At 39.9% G+C, this 21,451-nt stretch overlaps 1 protein-coding gene across 6 annotated transcripts in view; it reads left to right on the top strand.

Moving 5' to 3' along the window:
- The window catches only part of POLQ (DNA polymerase theta), a 102,686-nt gene extending 93,493 nt beyond the window's left edge, over positions 1 to 9,193 (top strand). For 2 of the 6 annotated variants that reach the window (XM_036350930.1, XM_036350929.1), the window contains exons 28-30: positions 3,002 to 3,155; positions 8,475 to 8,590; positions 9,048 to 9,193. In XM_036350930.1, coding sequence (XP_036206823.1) covers positions 3,002 to 3,155; positions 8,475 to 8,590; positions 9,048 to 9,161 — 384 coding nt within the window. In that variant the 3' untranslated portion in view covers positions 9,162 to 9,193. Of the gene's footprint in view, positions 1 to 2,792; positions 2,953 to 3,001; positions 3,156 to 8,474; positions 8,591 to 9,047 lie in introns of those variants that run through there. The other 4 variants (XM_036350931.1, XM_036350934.1, XM_036350935.1 and 1 more) reach the window with 4 other exon arrangements.
- Positions 9,194 to 21,451: the final 12,258 nt, after the last annotated feature.

Here is a 21,451-nt window from a genome sequence, read left to right as displayed (position 1 = left end):
TCTGATTGACATATACTTTTCAACAAAGACAACTGCTTCTAATGTCCCTTAGAAGGATCACTAATATATTAATTGGGTCTTGTGTTCCATTAAGGATTTCTGAAGTGATGGCACCTGCCAGTCTTTGGGAGGCTACTGTAAATGTCAGCTCATGTTTATAATACTTCATTTAAAGATGTTTCAGTAAGCGAGTTATTTATTAGCTTTGGTAATAAGTTATAAATAAACTTAATTCTTACATTTACTATTTATTCTTTGTTTTACATACTGTATGCTAATTTGTCATATCACACCAGATTGCCAATGCCTTCTGAGATTAACATCAGTCATTAACATCAGTACAAAGGTTTATTGATGATATTTGTTCAAATTATGAGTAAAATCTCTTCCTGAAGTCATTAGGATTCATAAAAGCATTCTATATTTCTGAGCATTTAAGCTTCTATTTTAGTTCAGATCTTTCTATTTTATCAGTCTTTTATATTATTGTAGTGATTTCCTTAATCTGTTGAAAAAAGCTTTCTCTACCCCAACATCAAGAAAATATTCTCTAGAAATTTTTGTTTTGCCTTTTACATTTATATCTATAATCAACCAGCAATTGATTTTCATGTTATTAGAGATTGAGGGTCAGGGTCCCCTACCTCCCCCATTGATATACAATTGTCCCAAATTATTGAAAAGACAGCTTTCCCCCCACTGCTCTGTGGTGCCATTTCTGCCACAAATCAAATAATAAGGATGTTTATGTTTCTGTACACATTATTTTGGTCTGTTATATTTGCTCATCCTTTTAGACATTGTCACACTGCCTTAGATATGCTGCTTTGTAAGGTGTCTTGATATATGGCAAAGTTTTCTTACCTTGTTCTTCTCTTCCTCAAATATTTGCCTATTCTTGATTCTTTGCATTTCCATATAAATTGTAGAAGCAGCTTGTAAATTTCCACATAAACACAGAATCCTGTTGAGTTGTTTTGTTTTTGTTTTTTTTTTTGTTTTTTTTTTTGCGACCGCCTTGATTCATAAATGAAGATGGGATTAATATGGACATGGACATATTTATAAATTTGAGTTTTCAACACATGAACATGATCTATTTGTTCATTTATTTAGGTCTTTAAGTCTTGTTAAATTCTCTCAATAACATTGTGTAGTTTTGGAGAAGAGATTGTCTATGTTTCTTATTAGATTTACAACTAGGTATTTGAAAAGTCTTAATGCTGTTGCAAATGGCATCTTTTTTTAATTATTCTTTTCCTTTTTTACATTTTCTAACGTGTGGCTGCTCACACAAAGACATATAATTGTTTTTATTGTTGTTCTTTTGTCTAGAAACCTTGCAAATATTACATATTCTAATAACTTATCTATAGATACTTTTTAGATATTCTTTCTACACAGTTATTATCTGCAAAAAAAAAAAGTCATTTCAGCTTTTTCAGTTGTTATCAGTCAGATGGTTGGTTCTAATGACCTGATCTCCCATGATCAGAAACCTGTATTTTTTTTATGCCTATGAAAAGCCCTGGGCATAAAAGGACTTGGATTGTGAGACACAAAGCTAAGATTGCTAACTTTTCTTATTTCGGAAGAGAATCAAGGAAGTACAATACCATGAGAGTGAAGTATATATTTTAGTCATAGTTTTCCTTGCATATGTCAGTGAATACAACCCCCAAATTTCAGTGGATTATATAATAAGCAGTTTTATTTTAAATTCACATTATAGTTTGGCTCTGGGTTGACTGTGGTTCTGCTCCATATGTTCTTCACTCTGGAATCCAGAATAAAGGAAGAATCCCTCTCTGGGACAGGCCTTTCAGTGACAATGTTGGATAGTTTTCAAACCTTCTTACTTGCGCTGCACGTCAGTATTACTCACAGTTCATTGGCCAAAACAAGTCAAGGCCATCCTTTTAGCGTGAAAAACACTTTAAATTACATGGCAATGGGCGGGTCTGTGTAACTTCACAGAGAAAAGCAGCAAGTAGTAACAATAACACAGCACACCACCTGAAGTTTCAACCAGAGGAGGGGGTCACTAGGACGCTGAAATTCAGTCACTCTTTAAACAGTGAAAACCGATTGAGTTTACAGTAGATTCATCAACATTTGGCAAAAGGAAAGTTAAATTTTTTAAAAAGTCTGTCTCTTTAGCAGGTATTTAATGCGCTAGGAGTTAAGTGTACCCAGGAGACAGGGAACTGGAGAACACCTCTCAAGTTACATAGATCCCTCCTGCGAGGAGACTCTTTCCATTTACTGAGAACTTTTGGGACAACAGGAACTATATTCATGGATAGGTTATACTTTGGATATTAACCCAGACCTCATCCCTACTGCCCCAGGATGATCACTTTTAGCAGCTATGGCTGCCTGCCAGTAAGCTCATGGTAACAATCATTGAAGGGCGTTCTAACTTAACACCTAGGGAGCTAAGATCTGCATTTGCACTAACACCTAAGGATTATCCTAGCAGCCCATAAAAAGCTCTGTTTCATACCCAAGGGATACAGATCTGCCAGGAACAAACTACATACAACCATGAGGCCCCGGATATGGGGGATGTACTTGGAACATTCCAACTCACATCACAAAGAATGACATTCTACTTATGTCTATTTAGGATTAATATGAGTTATTTTGAAATATAGGTTCTTTAGAGTGAAATTTAGAACAGCTGTAACATTGATGATATATATTTATAAAATAAAATAAATTTGAGCTACTAAGTATATTCTAAGTGTGGTACAGTTTTTGGTTCCTGACTGTTGAATATTTCTAAACAGAAGCAGTCTGACCTTCTGTTTATCATGAGGATGACAGCCCAAAGTCTGGAGCCCTGATCATTCCAGTTATTGTTCTTAGATGCTGCTTAATCGGTGATTTCTTGGCCCAAATTTCCAGTCTGGTTGCAGATGTAAGCACTGATCTGGGTGCTAAAAGCAGGTATGAAACCATGTTGTGTGTCTGACGAGAGCCTGTTATTGTTTTATAGGCTGAGCGTCAGGCTATCAACACAACAGTCCAAGGTTCAGCGGCTGATATTGTGAAAATAGCCACAGTCAACATTCAGAAGCAATTAGAGACCTTCCAGTCAATCTTCAAATCCCACGGTCATCGGGAGGTTATGCTCCAAGGTGACAGAACAGGTTTGTTCATAAGTGAGGCCCTGCTATAGCATGGTGAGATTTATTGCATCAGGAATGAAAAGGAGATGTATTTTATATATTATTTCTCAGCAGTTCTCCAACATTTTGGTCTCAATTTGTCTTTACACTCTTAGAATTATTAAGAATCCAAAGACGTTTTGTTTATGTGAGTTATATCTACTAAATTGCATTTTCAAGTTTCTTGAGAAGATAATGCTATATATGATATTGTATATGTTGATTATTTTATAATCTAGTACTACTTAATGCTCAATGAATAATAAAAAAACATTATGAGGGGAAAAAAAAGAGATCAAGGTAGTGAACTACATCCAAGTTTCCTGTTGGTGAATTTACCTGGTGTAAAACCAAACTACTGAGACTTTGGATAAAAATGTTTGTTTGTTTGTTTGTTTGTTTGTTTGTTTATTTATTTATTTTTATTTTTTTAGTTGTAAATATTTTCCAATTTCTTTTTTATTTTATTTTTTAAATTAAATCTTTTTTCAGATTATTCCAGTTGTTCCTCTCCCCCCCCCCCCATAGCTCCCCTCCACCTGGTTCCCACCCCACCCTCTGCCCTTACCCCCTCCACCACTGTCCTCATCCATAGGTGCACGATTTTTGTCCAGTCTCTTCCTGCACCCCCCACACACCGTCCCCCACCCTGAGAATAGTCAGTCCACTCCCTTTCTATGGCCCTGATCCTATTATATTCACCAGTTTATTCTGTTCATCAGATTATTTATTCACTTGAATTTTAGATTCACTTGTTGATAGATATGTATTTGTTGTTCATAATTTGTATCTTTACCTTTTTCTTCTTCTTCCTCTTCTTAAAGGATACCTTTCAGCATTTCATATAATACTGGTTTGGTGGTGATGAACTCCTTTAGCTTTTTCTTATCTGTGAAGCTCTTTATCTGACCTTCAATTCTGAATGATAGCTTTGCTGGATAAAGTAATCTTGGTTGTAAGTTCTTGGTATTCATCACTTTGAATATTTCTTGCCACTCCCTTCTGGCCTGCATAGTTTCTGTTGAGAAATCAGCTGACAGTCATATGGGTACTCCCTTGTAGGTAACTGTTTTTCTTTTGCTGCTTTTAAGATTCTCTTTGTCTTTTGCTCTTGGCATTTTAATTATGATGTGCCTTGGTGTGGTCCTCTTTGGATTCCTTTTGTTTGGGGTTCTCTGCGCTTCCTGGACTTGTAAGTCTATTTCCTTCACTAGGTAGGGGAAGTTTTCTGTCATTATTTCTTCAAATAGGTTTTCAATATCTTGCTCTCTCTCTTCTTCTGGCACCCCCATAATTCGGATGTTGGTACGCTTGAAGCTATCCCAGAGGCTCCTTACACTATCTTCATATTTTTGGATTCTTTTTTCTTTTCATTTTTCCGGTTGGGTGTTTTTTGCTTTTTCATATTTCAAATCTTTGACTTGATTCTTGCGATTCTCTAGTCTGCTGTTGGTTCTCTGTATAATATTCTTTATTTTAGTCAGTGTATGCTTAATTTCTAGTTGGTTCTTGTTCATATCCTCGAGGGTCTTACTAGATTTCTTGAGGGTCTCACTAAATTTATCAGTGGTTTCTAGAAAATTCTTGAAACACCTTATAAGTTTGGTTTTGAACTCTATATCCAGTAGTTTGCTTTCCTCCGTTTCTGTCATTTGTGACCTGTTTCTTTGTCTCCGCATTTTGGCTGCTTCCCTGTGTTGATAGAGTGGCTTTCTGTGCTAGGTGTCCTATAGGGCCCAGTGGCTCAGCCTCCCCAATTACCTGAGGTGGACACTCTTGGTGTACCCCTTTGTGGGCTTTGTGCACAGTCTTGTTGTAGTTAAGTCTTGATTGTTGAAGGTATCAGTGGGAGGAATTGACCTCCAGGCCAATTGGCTATGAGAATCAGCTGTGTCTGCAGTGGGAGAACTTCTGTGCTGGAGACACCCTTATGGGGCAAGACTTGCTTCAGTGGCGCTTTGGTGCTCACTGAGTCTGCTCCCTGAGTGTGTCCCTTATGGATCTGAGGAGTTGTAATCTGGATGGTCCCACTCTGACCACTGGGTTCACTGGCTCTTGGATCTCTAAGGAGGTGCTAAGTTAGCCTCTGCCTGAGGCTCCCCAGCAGGAGCTATGGAGAGATCTGCAGATTCCTCTTCTTTGTTTGGGATTTGGAAGTGCCCAGATGAGGCCCAGCTGTGAAGCAATGCAAGCTGCTGTGGGGCCTTGGGCCTTCTTTTGGAAGTTCTGGGTCTCTTTGACCCAGCTGCAGTTTGTTAGGTAATTTTCAGATTGCAAAGGGCCATGCCTTTCATATGCTAAAGCCTCTGCACACAGCTTGGGTGGGGCGGGTTCTCAGGGAATCAACAGGGCGGAGAAAACAGCTATGGCAGATCCTCAGTCCTACCCTAAGAGGTCCCGCTTCTCAGTGTCCTGGTAATCGCTGCAAGCACTTCTGAGAGAAAGCCAGCCTCGAGTTCTGACCGATGCCAGACAGTCCAGTTTCTCCCCGTATGAGTCTGGGTCCCCAGAGACTCGTCTAGAACTGGAGTTCAGAGCAGTTGGGAGCTTGAGACTCCCTCCGGATTGAAAAAGACAACCGTGTCCTCAGTTGCCAGCCCTTTCCACGTGTGTCTCCGTACCTCTGCTCTTTACTTCCACACCTCCTCTGAGTCTCAGTGTGCTTTTCTCTTTCCTTCTAGTTGTAGAATTTCCACTCAGCCTGCCTTCCTGTGGTTCTGGATGATGTCTGTTTTGTCTTTTAGCTGTATTTTTGAAGTGGTTGTGCCAGGCAGCAATTTCCAGTGTTTACCTGTGCCGCCATCTTGGTTTCTCCTCCTAAAAATGTATATTTAATCATTTTCATATTAAGTGGTAAGCACTGAAAAAAAATAAAGGAAAATAACCTCTGCATGTTGTTAAGAAAATACTTTGACTTTGCAGATGCTTTGAAAGGGTCTCGGTGACCCACTGTGGTCCTCAGAGCACAACAGAAGAGCATGTTGATTTTACCTGCTCATGACCTTCCTTGTTCTCTAAAGTCTGGGAATATACACTAAGATCACCTCCTTATCACATATATTTCTTTGCCAATATTGTCATCTTTTCTTACTGTTGTTCTCAAAATATTTTCTCTAAGTTCTCTCCTTATTGCTTGGCTAGATTATTTCTTGTTTTAACAAGTACATAGAACTTTCCCTTCTCCCTTTGTCTCATGTCCATCCTTCTGCTTTAAATACCATTTCACGGTCACTGAGATTACCAAAATATGACTGCAGCCATGTTTAAATTTTCCTGGAAAGAAGTTCAGAAGGTTTCAGGCATAAAGGAAAAGAATAAACTGCTTGAGATAGGGCAGAAAAGGTATAGATCAGCTCTTGATGGAATTTGCTATTTTTAGAAGAGACATATATATTATAGAGAATAATACAGCCAGTTATATAAAAATATGTTCACTTATATATAAAAATACATAGATATAAAAAAACCTATTTGCCCATCAAATTAGGATTTTTGAGTTTAATTGTCTTCAATGCCCCCCAGAATATATAAGGCTGATCATTCAACATTTTATGTGTGGGAGTATGTATGTTGGCAAACGTACATACATACAGAGAGAGAGAGAGCGAGAGAGGAAGAGAGAGAGAGATAAGTATTTGGGTAATAACACTGTAGTATGTGCTTTGAAGGGTTTAGAAATCAAAGTTATGTTAAAATTTAAGGACAGGATGGGAAGATAGGGCCCTGGCTGAAATATTTGCACAACTCTCCACAGCAGAGTGATGCAGTGTCAAAGTGAGGATGTAGACCAGGGGTCCTCAAACTATGGCCCGTGGGCCACATGCAAATACAAATATTGTATTTGTTCCCGTTTTGTTTTTTTACTTCAAAATAAGATATGTGCAGTGTGCATAGGAATTTGTTCATAGTTTTTTTTTAAACTATAGTCCGGCCCTCCAACGGTCTGAGGGACATTGAACTGGCCCCCTGTTTAAAAAGTTTGAGGACCCCTGATGTAGACATTAACAGCCTTTAGAATGAGTGGGAGGCAAAGTATATATGTAACTGAGGATGACTTCATGGTATCGTGCTGGGTGAAAAGTAGTAGCAGGTCAGGGGGATCAAAGGGAGCTGAACCTGAGGAAACAGACCACACAGCGAACAGGAAGATCATGCATTCTGGGTCAGAAGCCAAGTACCCAAGGGAAATGAAGAGGACAAGGGCATGGTGATGGTAAAGCAGAAAAGCTAGAGCATCCAGACAGCTAATGCTGTGAGATAAGTGGGGCCCAGTGGGGCGCATCAGATGTCAGCCAAACTGGCAAACAGATGTGCAGCCTTTGAAGCCTGGTGTGAGGCAGCCTGCCATGGCCTCATCTGCATTTGTTCTCTTACCTTTGAGAGCCACCTATGGGGAAACATGGGCTGCAGATAGTGACAGCTCATGAACTCTGAGGGAAGCACTGGGTATTGAAGGAGATGGCGAACTACTTGTGCTGTCCTGAAGGGTAAGTAGGAAATTGTATGGCAGAAAGGAAGGACTGCAAACATAAGAGCAAACAAAGGCAGCTGCTTTAAAGGTATTAATTTTGAACCTTATTTTAGTGATCAGAGAGGCATAATCTATAGCACCAGGCCCAGCTGGTTAGGAAATAGTAGCTAAGTCTAGTATAAGTGATTTATAACCATTTTTGGAGTCATGGGTTTTATAGATCATCTCCCCAGAAAAGTGTAGACATAGACTCTTACATCCAATGCCAAGGAGTTCACACATACTCTGAAGTCCACATTTGGACCCAAGGTTTAGAATTACTTGTCTAGAGTATGGGGTCCAATTGGGGAGGCACCAGTTCTACTATAGTGATACTTCTGGCCACAAAAAAATAGCAGCAAGTGTCCTTCTTAGAAAACACTGCCTAATGACAACTCCAGATCACTTTGCTGGAGCAGGAATCAAGCCCCATACTGCTCTGGTGTTTTTACTCAGAGAAGCTGTAGTGGGGCCTCCATGGAAGGAGAAGATGTATCTGAGAAATAAATTAAACCAGAGTTTTGAACAGATTTCTTCAAACTTCATTTACTGGCTTCTTTGTTAGACTCCTCCTTTCTGGGAGAAAGGTGATGGGATTTAGTTTACCTGATAGTTGGGCTAGGTAGCAGCCAGCAAGTAATTAGTTCCCTGATAGTTCTAAATCTTATGTGTTTTAATCTTGTAATTAAAATTTTCCAAAGTTTCTCAAGATCTCTAAAACTATAAATAAAAAAATTATCCTATGGCAAAATGACATACTTATCAGTTTGCTACTTTTTTCCATGGGGTAGGATTGTTACCAAAGAGAAAACTGCAAGGGATGTTCCGCCCAATCCGAGGAGGCTTCTTCATCCTTCAACTCCACGATGAACTCTTGTACGAAGTGGCAGAAGAGGATGTGGTTCAGGTATTTTTACAGTGTTTTCCATTTTCCGTTCTATTGAACGTTCAGGCGCTGGATGGGTCAGGCTGAGATGCATGAGGTTTCTGGAACTCTTCCCCAGCCCTACGATGGCTACATCAATGTTGGGTCCTTAAGGGTTTAGAAAGAACTAAGAGTGCACAGTGTTATACTATTGTTAAAGAAATTCCTGGCGCAGGGATGTTTTTGTCTGGGAGAAGTGGGATGAGAATCTGGAGTCTTGTCCTGAGGGTTTCAAGGCTCCAAGCATTCTAGCTGAAACTGGCAGAGCTCCTGCTGGTCAGTGCAGACTTGGGATGCCTGGCTCTTCCGAAGTCACTTCCAAGCACCAAGTGAAGAGCTCCAGTCTGGCCTGTTATCTCGGTGGGTAGGCTGGGAAACAGTCTTTGATTAGGCAGAGAGTTTGTTAACCTCTTTTTTATCCCCCCACCCCCACCCCTAGGTTGCTCAGATTGTCAAGAATGAAATGGAAAATGCCTTAAAACTTTCTGTGAAACTGAAAGTGAAAGTGAAAATAGGTGCCAGCTGGGGAGAGCTGAAGGACTTTGATATGTGAACATACAGCTGGTTAAGGCCTCCTGAGAGGGAAGCCTGTGCAGGTACCAGTACCTGGAAAGAACAGAGATTACCCTTTCACCTACTTCATGAGAACAGAAACCCTCAAGTCCTGATGGACTCAGGATAGTCATTTTATATGGGAGTTTCAAAATGTGTATGAGAGTTTATTCTCTGTAGTTCAATGACTCTATTCACTCTCAAAGAGTATCTGTGAAATTGCCTCTTATCATGTACTGTGGCTCTAAACAGGTTCGGCACACAAGCTCGAAATACGCACTTAGCACTTTGGGTCCTCACCTGTCTGGATGGAGCATGAGAAAGATGGAGCCGCTGCCTCAGGGTATTTCCAGCCCTTCCAGGACTCAGACAATGTGATACAGACTCCCAACAGGAGCCACAGGCACATCAGGATCTGATTTCACACATGCCACCAGGGTTAGGCCTTCTGTGTGATCTTTCTCCAATATCAATTTAAGACTACTCAAGTAGTATTTTTAAATAGCATTGGCTAATAACGAATTTTATAAAGTGGTAAGACTTGATATGGATGGAGTCAAGGAATTGGATTTTCATAAAATGCTATTTTTTTCTTTCTTTTTTCTCCTCAGTTCATGCAGGGAATGTGTTTGCAGCACTTAGGTATAAAATAAGCTCTACCTCTTGAAGAGATACCCTGTCCTGTAAGAGCAGATGTCTGTATTGCAGGTTAACATAATACAGCCAGAGCAGGAAAAACCCTCTTGTCAGCTCTTAGTGTGTGTCTGTGTTTGTGGCATTGTTAGAATCCCCACCCTGTAAGATTGTACTTTAATAATCCCAGTCAGAGATGTATAACTGACCATTTAATGTTAAAATAAAATGTATTTATGAGAAACTTCCTAACAGTAATTCAGTTTTAAATTGTGTTTGGTCTAAGAGTATCAGAAACCAGTGTCCCATATTTACTTATTATTCTGTAGTTTACATATTTACATATTTATTACTTATTCTGTAGTTTACTCAACTCTATAAACATAGGAAATGTTAATTATGTCCTCAATCAGTTATCAAAAGAGCTCTTTTTTTAAATATACTCTATTGATTTTTTACAGAGAGGAAGGGAGAGGGATAGAGAGCCAGAAACATCGATGAGAGAGAAACATCGACCAGCTGCCTCCTGCACACCTCCTACTGGGGATGTGCCCGCAACCAAAGTACATGCCCTTGACCGGAATCGAACCCAGGACCTTTCAGTCCGCAGGCCGACTCTCTATCCACTGAGCCAAACCGGTTTGACTCAAAAGAGCTCTTTTATGTTTATTAATCAGAAATTTTTAAAAAGATAGTTGCTTTATAAACAAAGCGTGATACACTGTCAGTAATTGGATATTAGTGCACAAGAGCCTCAGACATGTATTTTTTGGAGGAGGGGGATCGGGCAGAAGATGGAAGAGAGAAGAGGGAGGTTCTGTCATTATTTCTTAAGGTTTCCATATTCACCTGTACCATGTTTTTCAGAGAGACAAGCTATAGTGCTGTCAGTATTCTCGTGACCTTTGAGATCCAGCCCAAGAGAAAGGTCAATCTATTTACTTATGAGTGTTCTTCAAATATGAGTGCAGACATATAGGTCACTTCCACCTCATGTTCTACAGCCATGGTCCTGCGTGGTCCTGCATGTGTAGTCACATGCATCTTCTTTATTTTTTGGTTAATCCTCACTTACCTGAGGATATTTTTCCATTGATTTTTTTTAGAGAGAATGGAAGGGAAGGGGAGAGACACAGAGAGAAACATTGATGTGAGAGAGATATGTCAATTGTTTACCTCCTGCATGGGCTAAGGATCAAGCCTGCAACAGAAGTACGTGACTGGTATTGAACCTAGGACCTTTCAGTCCATGGGCCAACACTCTATCCATTGAGCCAAACCAGCTAGGGCAATCACATGCATCTTCTCATCCTTTTGACCTACTAGCTGGACTTAAAACAAGTAGCCCTTGCTTTGCATCATTCAGTTATACACAAATTCCAGTAATCACGGTTTATTTAAATAACACTAGTGCCCCTACAACACCTTTCAAATTTTAGTTACCAAGGTATAGTAACTGAGTAATTGCAAAAAGTTCAAACTTCATTGGGAGCTCTTTGAGACACAAATCACTGTGTAAATAATAGATGTCCACATTCTAATTCCTAAGACCTGTGAACATGGTATATTACATATTGATATGTATAATGACATTGCTGATGTGATTTAGTAGAGAGATCTTGAGATGGGGAGATTACCTGGGTGGTTCCAATGCAAACACAAGGAGCCTTGCCCAGCCAGCATGGCTCAGTGGTTGAGCGTCAACCTATGAACCAGGAGGTCACAGTTCAATTCCTGGTCAGGGCACATGCCTGGGTTGTGGGCTCAATCCCTAGTTGGGGGCGTGCAGGAGGCAACTGATCAGTGATTCTCTCTCATCATTGATGTTTCTATTTCTCTCTCTTCCTCTCTGAAATTAATAAAAATATTTTTAAATATTTAAAAACTAGAGGCCCGGTGCACAAAAATTCGTGCACTCGGGGGCGGAGGGGTTCCCTCAGCCCAGCCTGCACCCTCTCACAGTCCGGGACCCCTCAGGGAATGTCCACTTGCTGGCTTAGGCCTGCTCTCTGGGGGATCCAACTAAGCTGGCAGTCAGACATCCTTAGCGCTGCCGAGGAGGCGGGAACCGCTGCTGTACTCGCAGCCATCAGCCCAGCTTGTGTCTGAGCTGAGCTCCCCCTGTGGGAGCGCACTGGCCACCAGGGGGCAGCTCCTGCGTTGAGCATCATCTGCCCCATGGTGGTCAGTGCACGTCATAGCGACCGGTTGTTCCGCTGTTAGGGTCAATTTGCACATTACCCTTTTATTATATAGGAAAGCACACACAAGGGGCCTTATAAGAGGAAGCAGATGGTCAGAGTCAGAGGAGGAGAAGTGACTACAGAAACAGAGTCAGATTAAGATTTGAAGATGCCTCACTGATGACTTTAAAGATGTAAGAAGGGGCCATGAGTCAAGGAATCCAGGCAGCCTCTAGAACCTGGAAAAGGCAGTGGAATGAAATGGGGACACTCCCAGGTCCTCCAGAAGGGCAGAGCCCTGTCCATATCTTGATTTTAGCCTTATAAGCATATCGGATTGCTGACCTCCAGAGTGTTAAGATCATTTATGTTGTTTGTTTTCAAGTTTTAATGAGATATAAATGACATACAACACTGGATAAATTTGTGTACAGCATGGCTTGATTCACATATATTGTGAAATAATTACCACAATAAGTTTAGTTAACATTCATCATCTCATATAGAAATGAAAAAAAAAGAAAAACTTTTTTCCTTGTAATGAGAAGTTTTAGGACTTGCTGTCTTAGCAACCTTTGAATATACAATCCAGTATGTTTATTAGTGTGATCATGTACATTACATCCTTAGTACTTATTTATCTTACAGCAGGAAGTTTTTACTTTTGACCACCTTTTTTCAATTCCCCCATACTCCATTCCTCACCCCTGCCTCTGGGAACCACAAATCTGATCTAGATCCTCACGTGAGGATATATTTTCCCTTTGTTTTATCAGAGAGAGTGGAAGGGAAGGAGGGAGGCAGAGTCAAAGGGGAGGGAGGGAGGGAGGGAGGGGGAGAGAGAGAGAGAGAGAGAGAGAGAGAGAGAGAGAGAGAGAGGGAGAGAGAGGAGAGAGAAACATTAATGTGAGAGAGACACATCGACTGGTTGCCTCTTGCATGCTCCCCTGTTGGGGAGCAAATTGCAACCCAGGTAGGTGCCTTTGACAGGGAATCGAACTAGAGACCCTTCAGTGCGCCATTGAGCACACCGGCCAGGGTGAGTTTTTTTGTTGTTGTTGTTGTTTTTTTAAGATTGGACTATATAGTATTTGTCTTTCTCTGACTTATTTTATTTAACATAATGCCCGTCCATGTTGCAAGATAATGCACGTCCATGTTGTAGCAAGTGGCAGGATTTCCTCCATCTTTATGGTTTTAAATATTCTATTGTATATATGTTCCAAAATTTCTTTATGCACTTTTACCCACTGACAGACACCTGGGACGTTAACATGTCTGAGCTATTGTCAATAAGGCTGCTGTGAAGGTGGGAATGCAGCTATCTCTTGGATAAGTGTTTTCCTTTCAGATATTTACCCAGAAGTGGAAATGCTGCATCATTTGGTAGTTCAATTTTCAATTTTTTGAGGAATCTCCATATGTTTACTATAGTGACTGCACTAATTTACATCCCCACCAATAGTTCACAAGGATTCGTTTTTCTCCCTATCCTCACCACACTTGTTATTTTTTTTTTTTTGTCTTTTCGACAATACCCATTCTAAGAGATGTGAGGTGATATCTCATTGTGATTTTGATTTGCACTTTCATAATGATTAGTGATGGAGAGTACCTTTCATGTACCTATTGGCCAGTTGTATAGCTTTGGAAACATGTCTATCCAGGTCCCATTTTTAAAATTTGTTTTGGGAGCCATGCTATTGAGATATATGAGTTCTTTTTATATTTTGGATATTAACCCTTTGTCAGATATAAGGTTTGCAAAAATTTCTTTCCCATTTCATAGGTTATCTTTTCATTATGTTGATTGTTTATTTTGCTGTGCAGAAGCTTTTCAGTGTGATATATTCCCACTTATTTATTTTTTTATTTTGCTGCTTGTGTTTTAGATGTCATATCTAAAATATCATTACCAAGACCAATGTCAAGGAGCTTTTTCCCTGTTTTCTTCTAAGAGTGTTACAATTCAGGTCTGATTTTTAAGTCTTTAATCTATTTGGATTAAGTTTTATGACTGGCATAAGAAAGGGATCTAGTTTTAGTCTGTTGCATGTGAATATCCAAGTTTCCCAGCACCGTTTATTGAAAAGACTATCTCTTCTCCGTTGAATATTCTTGGCTCCCTTGTCAAATATTAATTGACTGTGTATGAGTTTATTTCTGGGCTCTTGATTCTGTTTCATTGGTCTGTACATCTGTTCTTCTGTCAGTATCATGCTATTTTGACTACGATAGCTTTATAAGATAGCTTGAAGTCAGGAAATGTAATGCCTCCTGCTTTGTTCTTCTTAGGATTGCTTTGGCTATTTGGGGTCTTTTGTAGTTCCATATAAATTATAGGATTGTTTTTTCTACTTCTGAAAAAAAACTGGATAGGATTGCATTGAGTCTATAGGTGGCTCTAGGTAGTATGGACACTTTAATTCTTCAAATCCATGAACACAGGATGCCTTTCCATTTATGTGTTTTCTTTTATTTCTTTCATAAGTGTTTTGTAGTTTTCAGTGTAGAGATCTTTCCCCTCCTTGCTTAAATTTATTCCCAAGTTGTTGTTGTTTTTTATGCTATTGTACAATATAAGGGAGCATTTTCTTTATCAGATAATTAATTGTTGGTCTATAGAAATACTACTGATTCTTGTTTGTTAATTTTGTATCCTGCAACTTCACCGAATTTGTGGATTAGTTCTAACAATTTTTTGGTGGACTCTAGGATTTCCTATATATAAAATAATGTCATCTGCAAATAGGTACAGTTTTACTTATTCCTTTCCAACTTGGATGCTTTTTATTTCATTTTCTTACTTGATTGCTCTGGCTAGGACTCCTAATACTATGTTGAATAGGAGTGGTGAGAGTGGGCACCTTTTCTTGTTCCTGAGTTTAGAGGAAAAGCTTTCAACCTTTCACCTTTGATTGTGATTTTAGCTGTGGACTTACAATATGTGGTATGGATTATGTTGTGATACGTTCTTTCTCTACCTAATTTGTTGAGAATTTTTATCATTAACAGATGTTGAATTTTGTCAAATGCTTTTTCTGTGCCTGTTCAGATGATACGATTTTTTATCTTTCTTTAAAAAATATGTTTATTGATTTCAGAGAAGAAGGTAGAGGGAGAGAGAGATTAAAACATCAATGATGAGAGAATCATGGATTGGCTGCCTCCAGCACACCCCCTACTAGAGATCAAGGCCAAAACCCAGACATGTGCCCTGATCCTGATCAGAAATCGAACTGTGACGTCCTGGTTCATAGGTCAGCACTCAACCACTGAGCCACACCAACCAGTCATGACTTTTTATCTTTCATTCTGTTAATGTGATGTATCACATTTATTGATTTACGTATGTTAAACATTCTTGCTTTCCAGGGATAAATTCTACTTGATTGTGGTGAATGACCCTTTTAATGTGCAGCTGAATTTGATTTGCTTGTATTTTATTGATGTTTTTTACACCTATATTCATCAGGATATTGGCCTATAATTGTTGTTTTTTCTTGTAGTGTCCTTTCTGGCTTTGGTATCAGTGTAGTGCTGGCCTCATAAAATGAGCTTGGGAGTATGCCCTCCTCTTAGGTTTTTTCGGAAGAGTTTGAAATGACTAGTGTTAATTCTTCTGTAAATGTTTGGTAAAATTCATCAGTGAAACCATCTGGTCCTGGGCCTTTGTTTTTAGGGAGGATTTTGATTACTGCTTCAATCTCCTTACTAGTAACTGCTCTGTTCAAATTTTCTACTTCTTCTTGATTTAGTCTTGGTAAGTTGTATGTTTCTAGTAATTTTTTTCATTTCTACTAGTTTGGAGAGTATAGTTTGTTGGAGTATAGTTAGTTGTTCCCTTGATAGTACATAGTAGCCTCTTATGATCCTTTGTGTTTCTGTCGTATCAGTTGTAATGTTCCTTCTTTTCATTTACAATGTTGTTGATTTGGGTACTCTTTTTTTCATTGGTTAGTGTAGCTAAAGATTTTTCAATTTTGTTTGTCTTTTAAAAGAACAATTCTTAGTTTTGCTTATTTTTATATTGTTTTCCTGTTCTCTATTGCATTTCTTCTCTAATTTTTTGTTATTTTCTTTGTTTTGCTAACTTTAGGGTTATTTTTCCATTTTCTTGAGCTATGGAATTAAGTTGATGATTTGAGATCTTTCTAGATTCTTAATGTGGGTATTTATTGCTATGAACTTTTCTCCTAGCACTGCTTTCACGGTATCCTATACGTTTTGATATGTAGTGTTTTTATTTTTGTTTGTCTCAAAGTACTCTTTTACTTCTCCTTTAATTTTTTCTTTGATCCATTGGCTGTTCAAGAAAGTGTGGTTAAATTTCCATGTATTTGGGAATTTTCCAGTTTTTCTCCTGTTATTGATTTCTAATTTATGGTTAGAGAAGATACTTAATACGATTTCAGTCTTTTTGAATTTGCTAAGGCTTGTTTGTGGCCTAACCTATGGTCTGTTCTAGAAAATGTTCCTCTTGTGCTTTAGAAGAATGTGTATTCTGCTGTTGGATAGAATGTTCTCTATATGTCTGGTCCTTTGGTCTATAGCATTATCCAAATCTGTTGTTTCCGTATTGATTCTGTGCCTGAATAATCTATCCATTGTTGAGAGTGGGGTATTAAAGTCTCCAACTATTATTTTGTTTGTATTTATTTCTCCTTTCCATTCTGTTAGTTTTTGTTTTATAGATATAGATGCTTCACTGTTGGGTATATAAATATTTACAATTGTTATATCCTCTTGATGGACTGAGATTTTTCTTTTTTTATCATTCTTTGTCTCTTTTTACCATTTTTACTTTAAAGTATATTTTGCCTGATATAAGTATAGCTACCCCTTCTAAATTGGTTACAATTTTCTTGAAATATTTTTACTCTCAGCCTATGCCTGTGTCTTTAAGGCTAAAGTGAGTATCTTGTAGGCAGCATATAATTAGATCTTGTTTTTTAATCCATTTCAGCCATTCTATGTTTTTGATGAAAGAATTAAAACCATTTACATTAAAGTAATTTTTGATAGGTAAGAGATTGTTATTGTCATTGTTAATTGTTTTCTGGTTGTTTTGTGGATCCCCTGTTCCTTAGTTCGTATCCTGCTGTATTTTTTGGATTTTGATATATTCTGAGTGTAGTATGCTTTGACTTCTTTATCATGGTTTGTGTAATTACTTACAGGTTTTTCCCTTATGGTTATCATGAAACTTACATAAAATATCTCAAAATGATCATACCCTATTTTAAACTGATAACAACTGAACTGCTGTAACATTCCTAAACTTTACACTTTTACTGCTCCTTCCCCTCACATTTTAGGTTATTGATGTTACAGCTTACGTATTTTTTATATTGTACATCCATTAACAAATTATTGTAGTTATGGTTTCTACATTTATTATATTAATTTTTAAACTAGAGTTGTAAGTGGATTACCTCCATTACTATATTAGGATATATATATTTGCCATTTCTATTGACTTTTATGCTACCTTCTTATATTTTTATGACATTAATTGGCATCCTTTTGCTTCCACTCAAAGAACTCCCAATTAGCATCTTTTGTAAGGTAGGTCTGGTGGTGATGAACTCCCTCAAGCTTTTGTTTGTTCAGGAAAATCTTTATCTCTTTTTTATTTCTGAAGGACAGCTTTACCAGTTGTAGAATTCTTGGTTGACAAGTCCCCCCCTCCCCACATACACAATATTTTGAATAGATCATCCCATTTTTTTCCTGATCTGAAAAGTTTCCATTGAGAAATCTGTCCATAGTCTCATGGGGGCTTCTTTGTATGTAACTTGTATATTCTCTTGCTACTTTCAAAATCTTTCTTCATCATTGACTTATGACCATTTAATTATAATGTGTCTCAATGTAGCCCATTTCAGGTTAACCTATCTGGGGTTCTTTGGATGTGGATGTTCTGTCTCTTTCCAGGTTTGGAAAGGTTTCACTCCTATTGCTTTAAATATATACTTTCTGTCCCTTTCTCTTCTCTTGGGATTCCCACAATGTTTACATTGTGGGGGGTTTTATTGTTGATTTTTTTGTATCCCTTAAGTCCCATAGGCTTTCTTCACACTTTTTTTTTTTTTTTTTTTTTTTTTTTTTTTTTTTTTTTTTTTCTCCTCTAACTAGATAATTTCAAATGCCCTGTCTTCCAGGTAACTGATTTTTTCTTTTGCGTGGTTGACTCTGTTGTTGGAGCTCCCTGTTGAATTCTTCAGTACAGTCATTGTATTTGTCAGCTCTAGGATTTCTGTTTGTAGTTCTGTGGGGTTTTTTAATGTTTCTCTTTCTTTGTTAAACTCATTTTGTTCATACATTGTTTTCCTTATTTTGTTCAGTTGTCTGTGTGTTCTTGTAGTTTAAACTTCTTAAAGAGGGTTATTCTGAATTCTTTATGTGTTCTTCATTTCTTTAGGATCAGTTATTGGAGCTTTATTAGTTTCCTTTGGTAGTGTTCTAATTACCTGATTTTTTTGTGATCCTTGATTTTGTATGTTGATTTCTCTGCATTTGAGTAAGCAATCCCCTTTTCCGACTTTATATGTTTACTTTGGTACAGATAGTTCTTTACCAGTCTGCTTGGCTTGGTGTTCTGGATGAGTCAGCTGGTAATGTCATTGGGCTTGTGGGGTTTGCTATCAGGGTCTATTTTGGGGAAAGGCCACTGACATTGGAGAGGGGTGCTGCTGGCTGAGAAAAGTTGGATAGAACGTCTGGCTTGGTTCCCTGCTCCAGCAAGGCCGTAGAATGGGTTCCGTGGTTGCCTGGGTCCTCTGGACGATCGGGTCTGGGAACTGTACTCAGCAGTAGGCGTGGTTATGAATTAGCTTCCCTGTTCTGGGGGCAGCAGACAAGCCGTAAGATCTGCACTGCTCATCCTTTGAGGACCCAAATCAGGCTAGACTGTGCACTAAATTTTCTGGCCAGATGAGGCCACCAGTTTTACTTTGAAGATGGAGATAGCCCCAGGCTAGTTATCTTTTCAAGTGCCACTGTAGGGTTGTAGGATGTGCTGTGCAGTTTTTCATGTGCTCTGGTTAGGTCCCTGGTTGGGGTGGGGCTGGTTGGAGTGTGTGAAGGCTATTATAGCAGAGGGCTAGGAATTAGTTTACCTGCCTTAATAGTGCCCCAAATAGGCCCCAAGGCTGGGAAAGCTCTTGTTTGGGAATCAAATCAGGCAAACCTGCATGGACCAGGACCGACTGGGCCACTGTTAGCGTTGCAAATGCAGAGCCACCAGTCAGGCTCTTCACTCAAGCGCTGCTGTAATCAGGGCTGCAGGGTGAGATTCCCAGGAGCTCTGGCTAGGTTTCCTGGCTAGCAGGGTTGGAGGTGGTATTCAGCAGTGGACAGGGTTATGGATTAGTTTTCCCTGGTGGGCTTGCAGGACAGTTGCCATGGCCGACACATCTGTTGTTTGAGGAGCTAATTAAGCATATCTGTGCACCAAACTCTCTGGCTAGACAGAGTTGTCAATTTATCTGCTAGATGGGCAGAGATGCTGGCTGGGCTCTCTGCTTAAATGCTGCTGCGCCAAACCATCGCCTAGACCAGTGATGACGAACCTATGACACGCATGTCAGAGGTGACACGCGTGTCAGAGGTGACACGCGAATTCATTTTTTTGGTTGATTTGTCTTTGTTAAATGGCATTTAAATATATAAAATAAATATCAAAAATATAAGTCTTTGTTTTACTATGGTTGCAAATATCAAAAAATTTCTATATGTGACACAGCACCAGAGTTAAGTTAGGGTTTTTCAAAATGCTGACACGCCGAGCTCAAAAGGTTCGCCATCGCTGATCTAGGTGCTCAGGCCAGGCTTCCAGGGTGGGTGGGGTTGGAAGTACCCTCAGCAGTGGGTGAAGCTATGCATTAGCTCCCCTGCCCAGGTGGAGTGACAGAGCTGGCTCCATGGCTGCCAGGACTCTGTGTTTGGGGTCTTGACTCAAACAGAACTGCACCCCTAGTTCCTGGGCTACATAGCTTTCCAGGTATTAAGGACAGACTTCCTGTCAGGCAGGGCTGGGAGCCATGCTTAGCAGTGGGCAGGCTATGCGTTAGCTCCCAGGTGGAGCAACAGAGCTGGCTCCAAGCAGCATCCCAGGTGTTCCCCTAAGGCCTTTTGGTAGGGCAGGTAGGGCAGAACCAGGAGCCATACTCATCAGTGGGTTAGGGCTATGAGTCAGTTCCCCTGCCTGAGCATAGTGGGGCAACCAGCCCCAAGGCCTGCAAGGTTCTTTGTGGTCCTGATTCAAGCTGACCTGTGCCCCAAGTCACCTGGCAGAACTGTGCCACTGCCTTTGCTCTGCAGACCATGAGGTCTGCCTGCTCCAGTGCTGCTAGGCTACACAGTGTCCAGGTGTTCCGGCCAGCCTTTCTGGCTGGGTGGGGCCCGGATATACACTGAGCAGTGGGATGACTCAGCTTCCCTGCCCAGACTGTTTGGGGGAAAGTGTGTCTTAGTGTGTGTGTGTGGGAAACCAGTCTCCAGGGGCAGAAAGGCTCTTTATTTGAGGTCCCGAGTGAGGCAGACCTGTACCCCACTAAGTTCCCTGGTCAAACCACACCACTCTCTTGGCTGTGCAGATTAGCAAAGCCTCTGGTTGAGACTGCTCCTTGGGCTTTGTAGGTAGGACCTTGGTCTGCCAAGAGCTGAGCTCTGGTTGTTCTGAGCCCCAACCCCCTTCTGTTACAATCTGATTCCCAGTGGACAAGCCTGGCAGGTTCCCATGTGCAGATCCCACAGATTGTAGTGATGCAAGACCATGGTGGTTCTCCCAAGAAGGGACCCACATGCTCGATGTCCACCCTGGGCGCTCTCGTCCTCCTGGAGGAACCTCAGGCTCAGGAGAGACCTCTCAGTGTGGGGCAGTGCCGGCCTGGGGAAGCCGCAGTGCGGTTAGCGGGTAGCTGCCCCTCTTACCCTGCAGCCGCACCCCTGTCTTCTAGGATTTTTTTCAGTGGTTTCTTGTTCATGAGCAGTTTGTTAGTTCTTCTTGTGACAGGGAGTGAAGTTAGGAATGACCTATGTCGCCATGTTAGTGACCATCTCAGTTATTACCGTTTTAAGCCAGTAAGTTTGCAGTAATTTGTTTGCATTAGTAGAAAACTAGTACTTGCATCATGATCAATTACCAGTTACCTCACTTCTTTCAAAGTCTGTCCATGATTAGTCACCGCACACTCCTCATTCACTTTGCACACAGGCAATAGAGCATGCAGCAGTATTGACTCATGTCTCCCAGTGTCAAATCTGAGGCATTTACAAAAAAATGGGTAAGCAAAAGAAAAAATCTGGCTAAATAAGATGCAAGTACATCAGAGAAGTGGAAAATGGTGGCTCTATAAGTGAAATTCAAATCGAACATAGAGTTTTAGAAGGAATAGCTATCTGTGGAAATATTGATGCTGATGACATTTGAAATACTCTAGACATGCAACTTGAAAAATTTTGTGAAGGC

Source organism: Myotis myotis, unplaced genomic scaffold (assembly GCF_014108235.1).
Source record: "Myotis myotis isolate mMyoMyo1 unplaced genomic scaffold, mMyoMyo1.p scaffold_m19_p_2, whole genome shotgun sequence".
Classification (NCBI taxonomy): Eukaryota; Metazoa; Chordata; class Mammalia; order Chiroptera; family Vespertilionidae; genus Myotis; species Myotis myotis.
The sequence above is the reverse complement of the archived record's forward strand: the minus strand, read 5'-3'. Positions and strand labels throughout refer to the sequence as shown.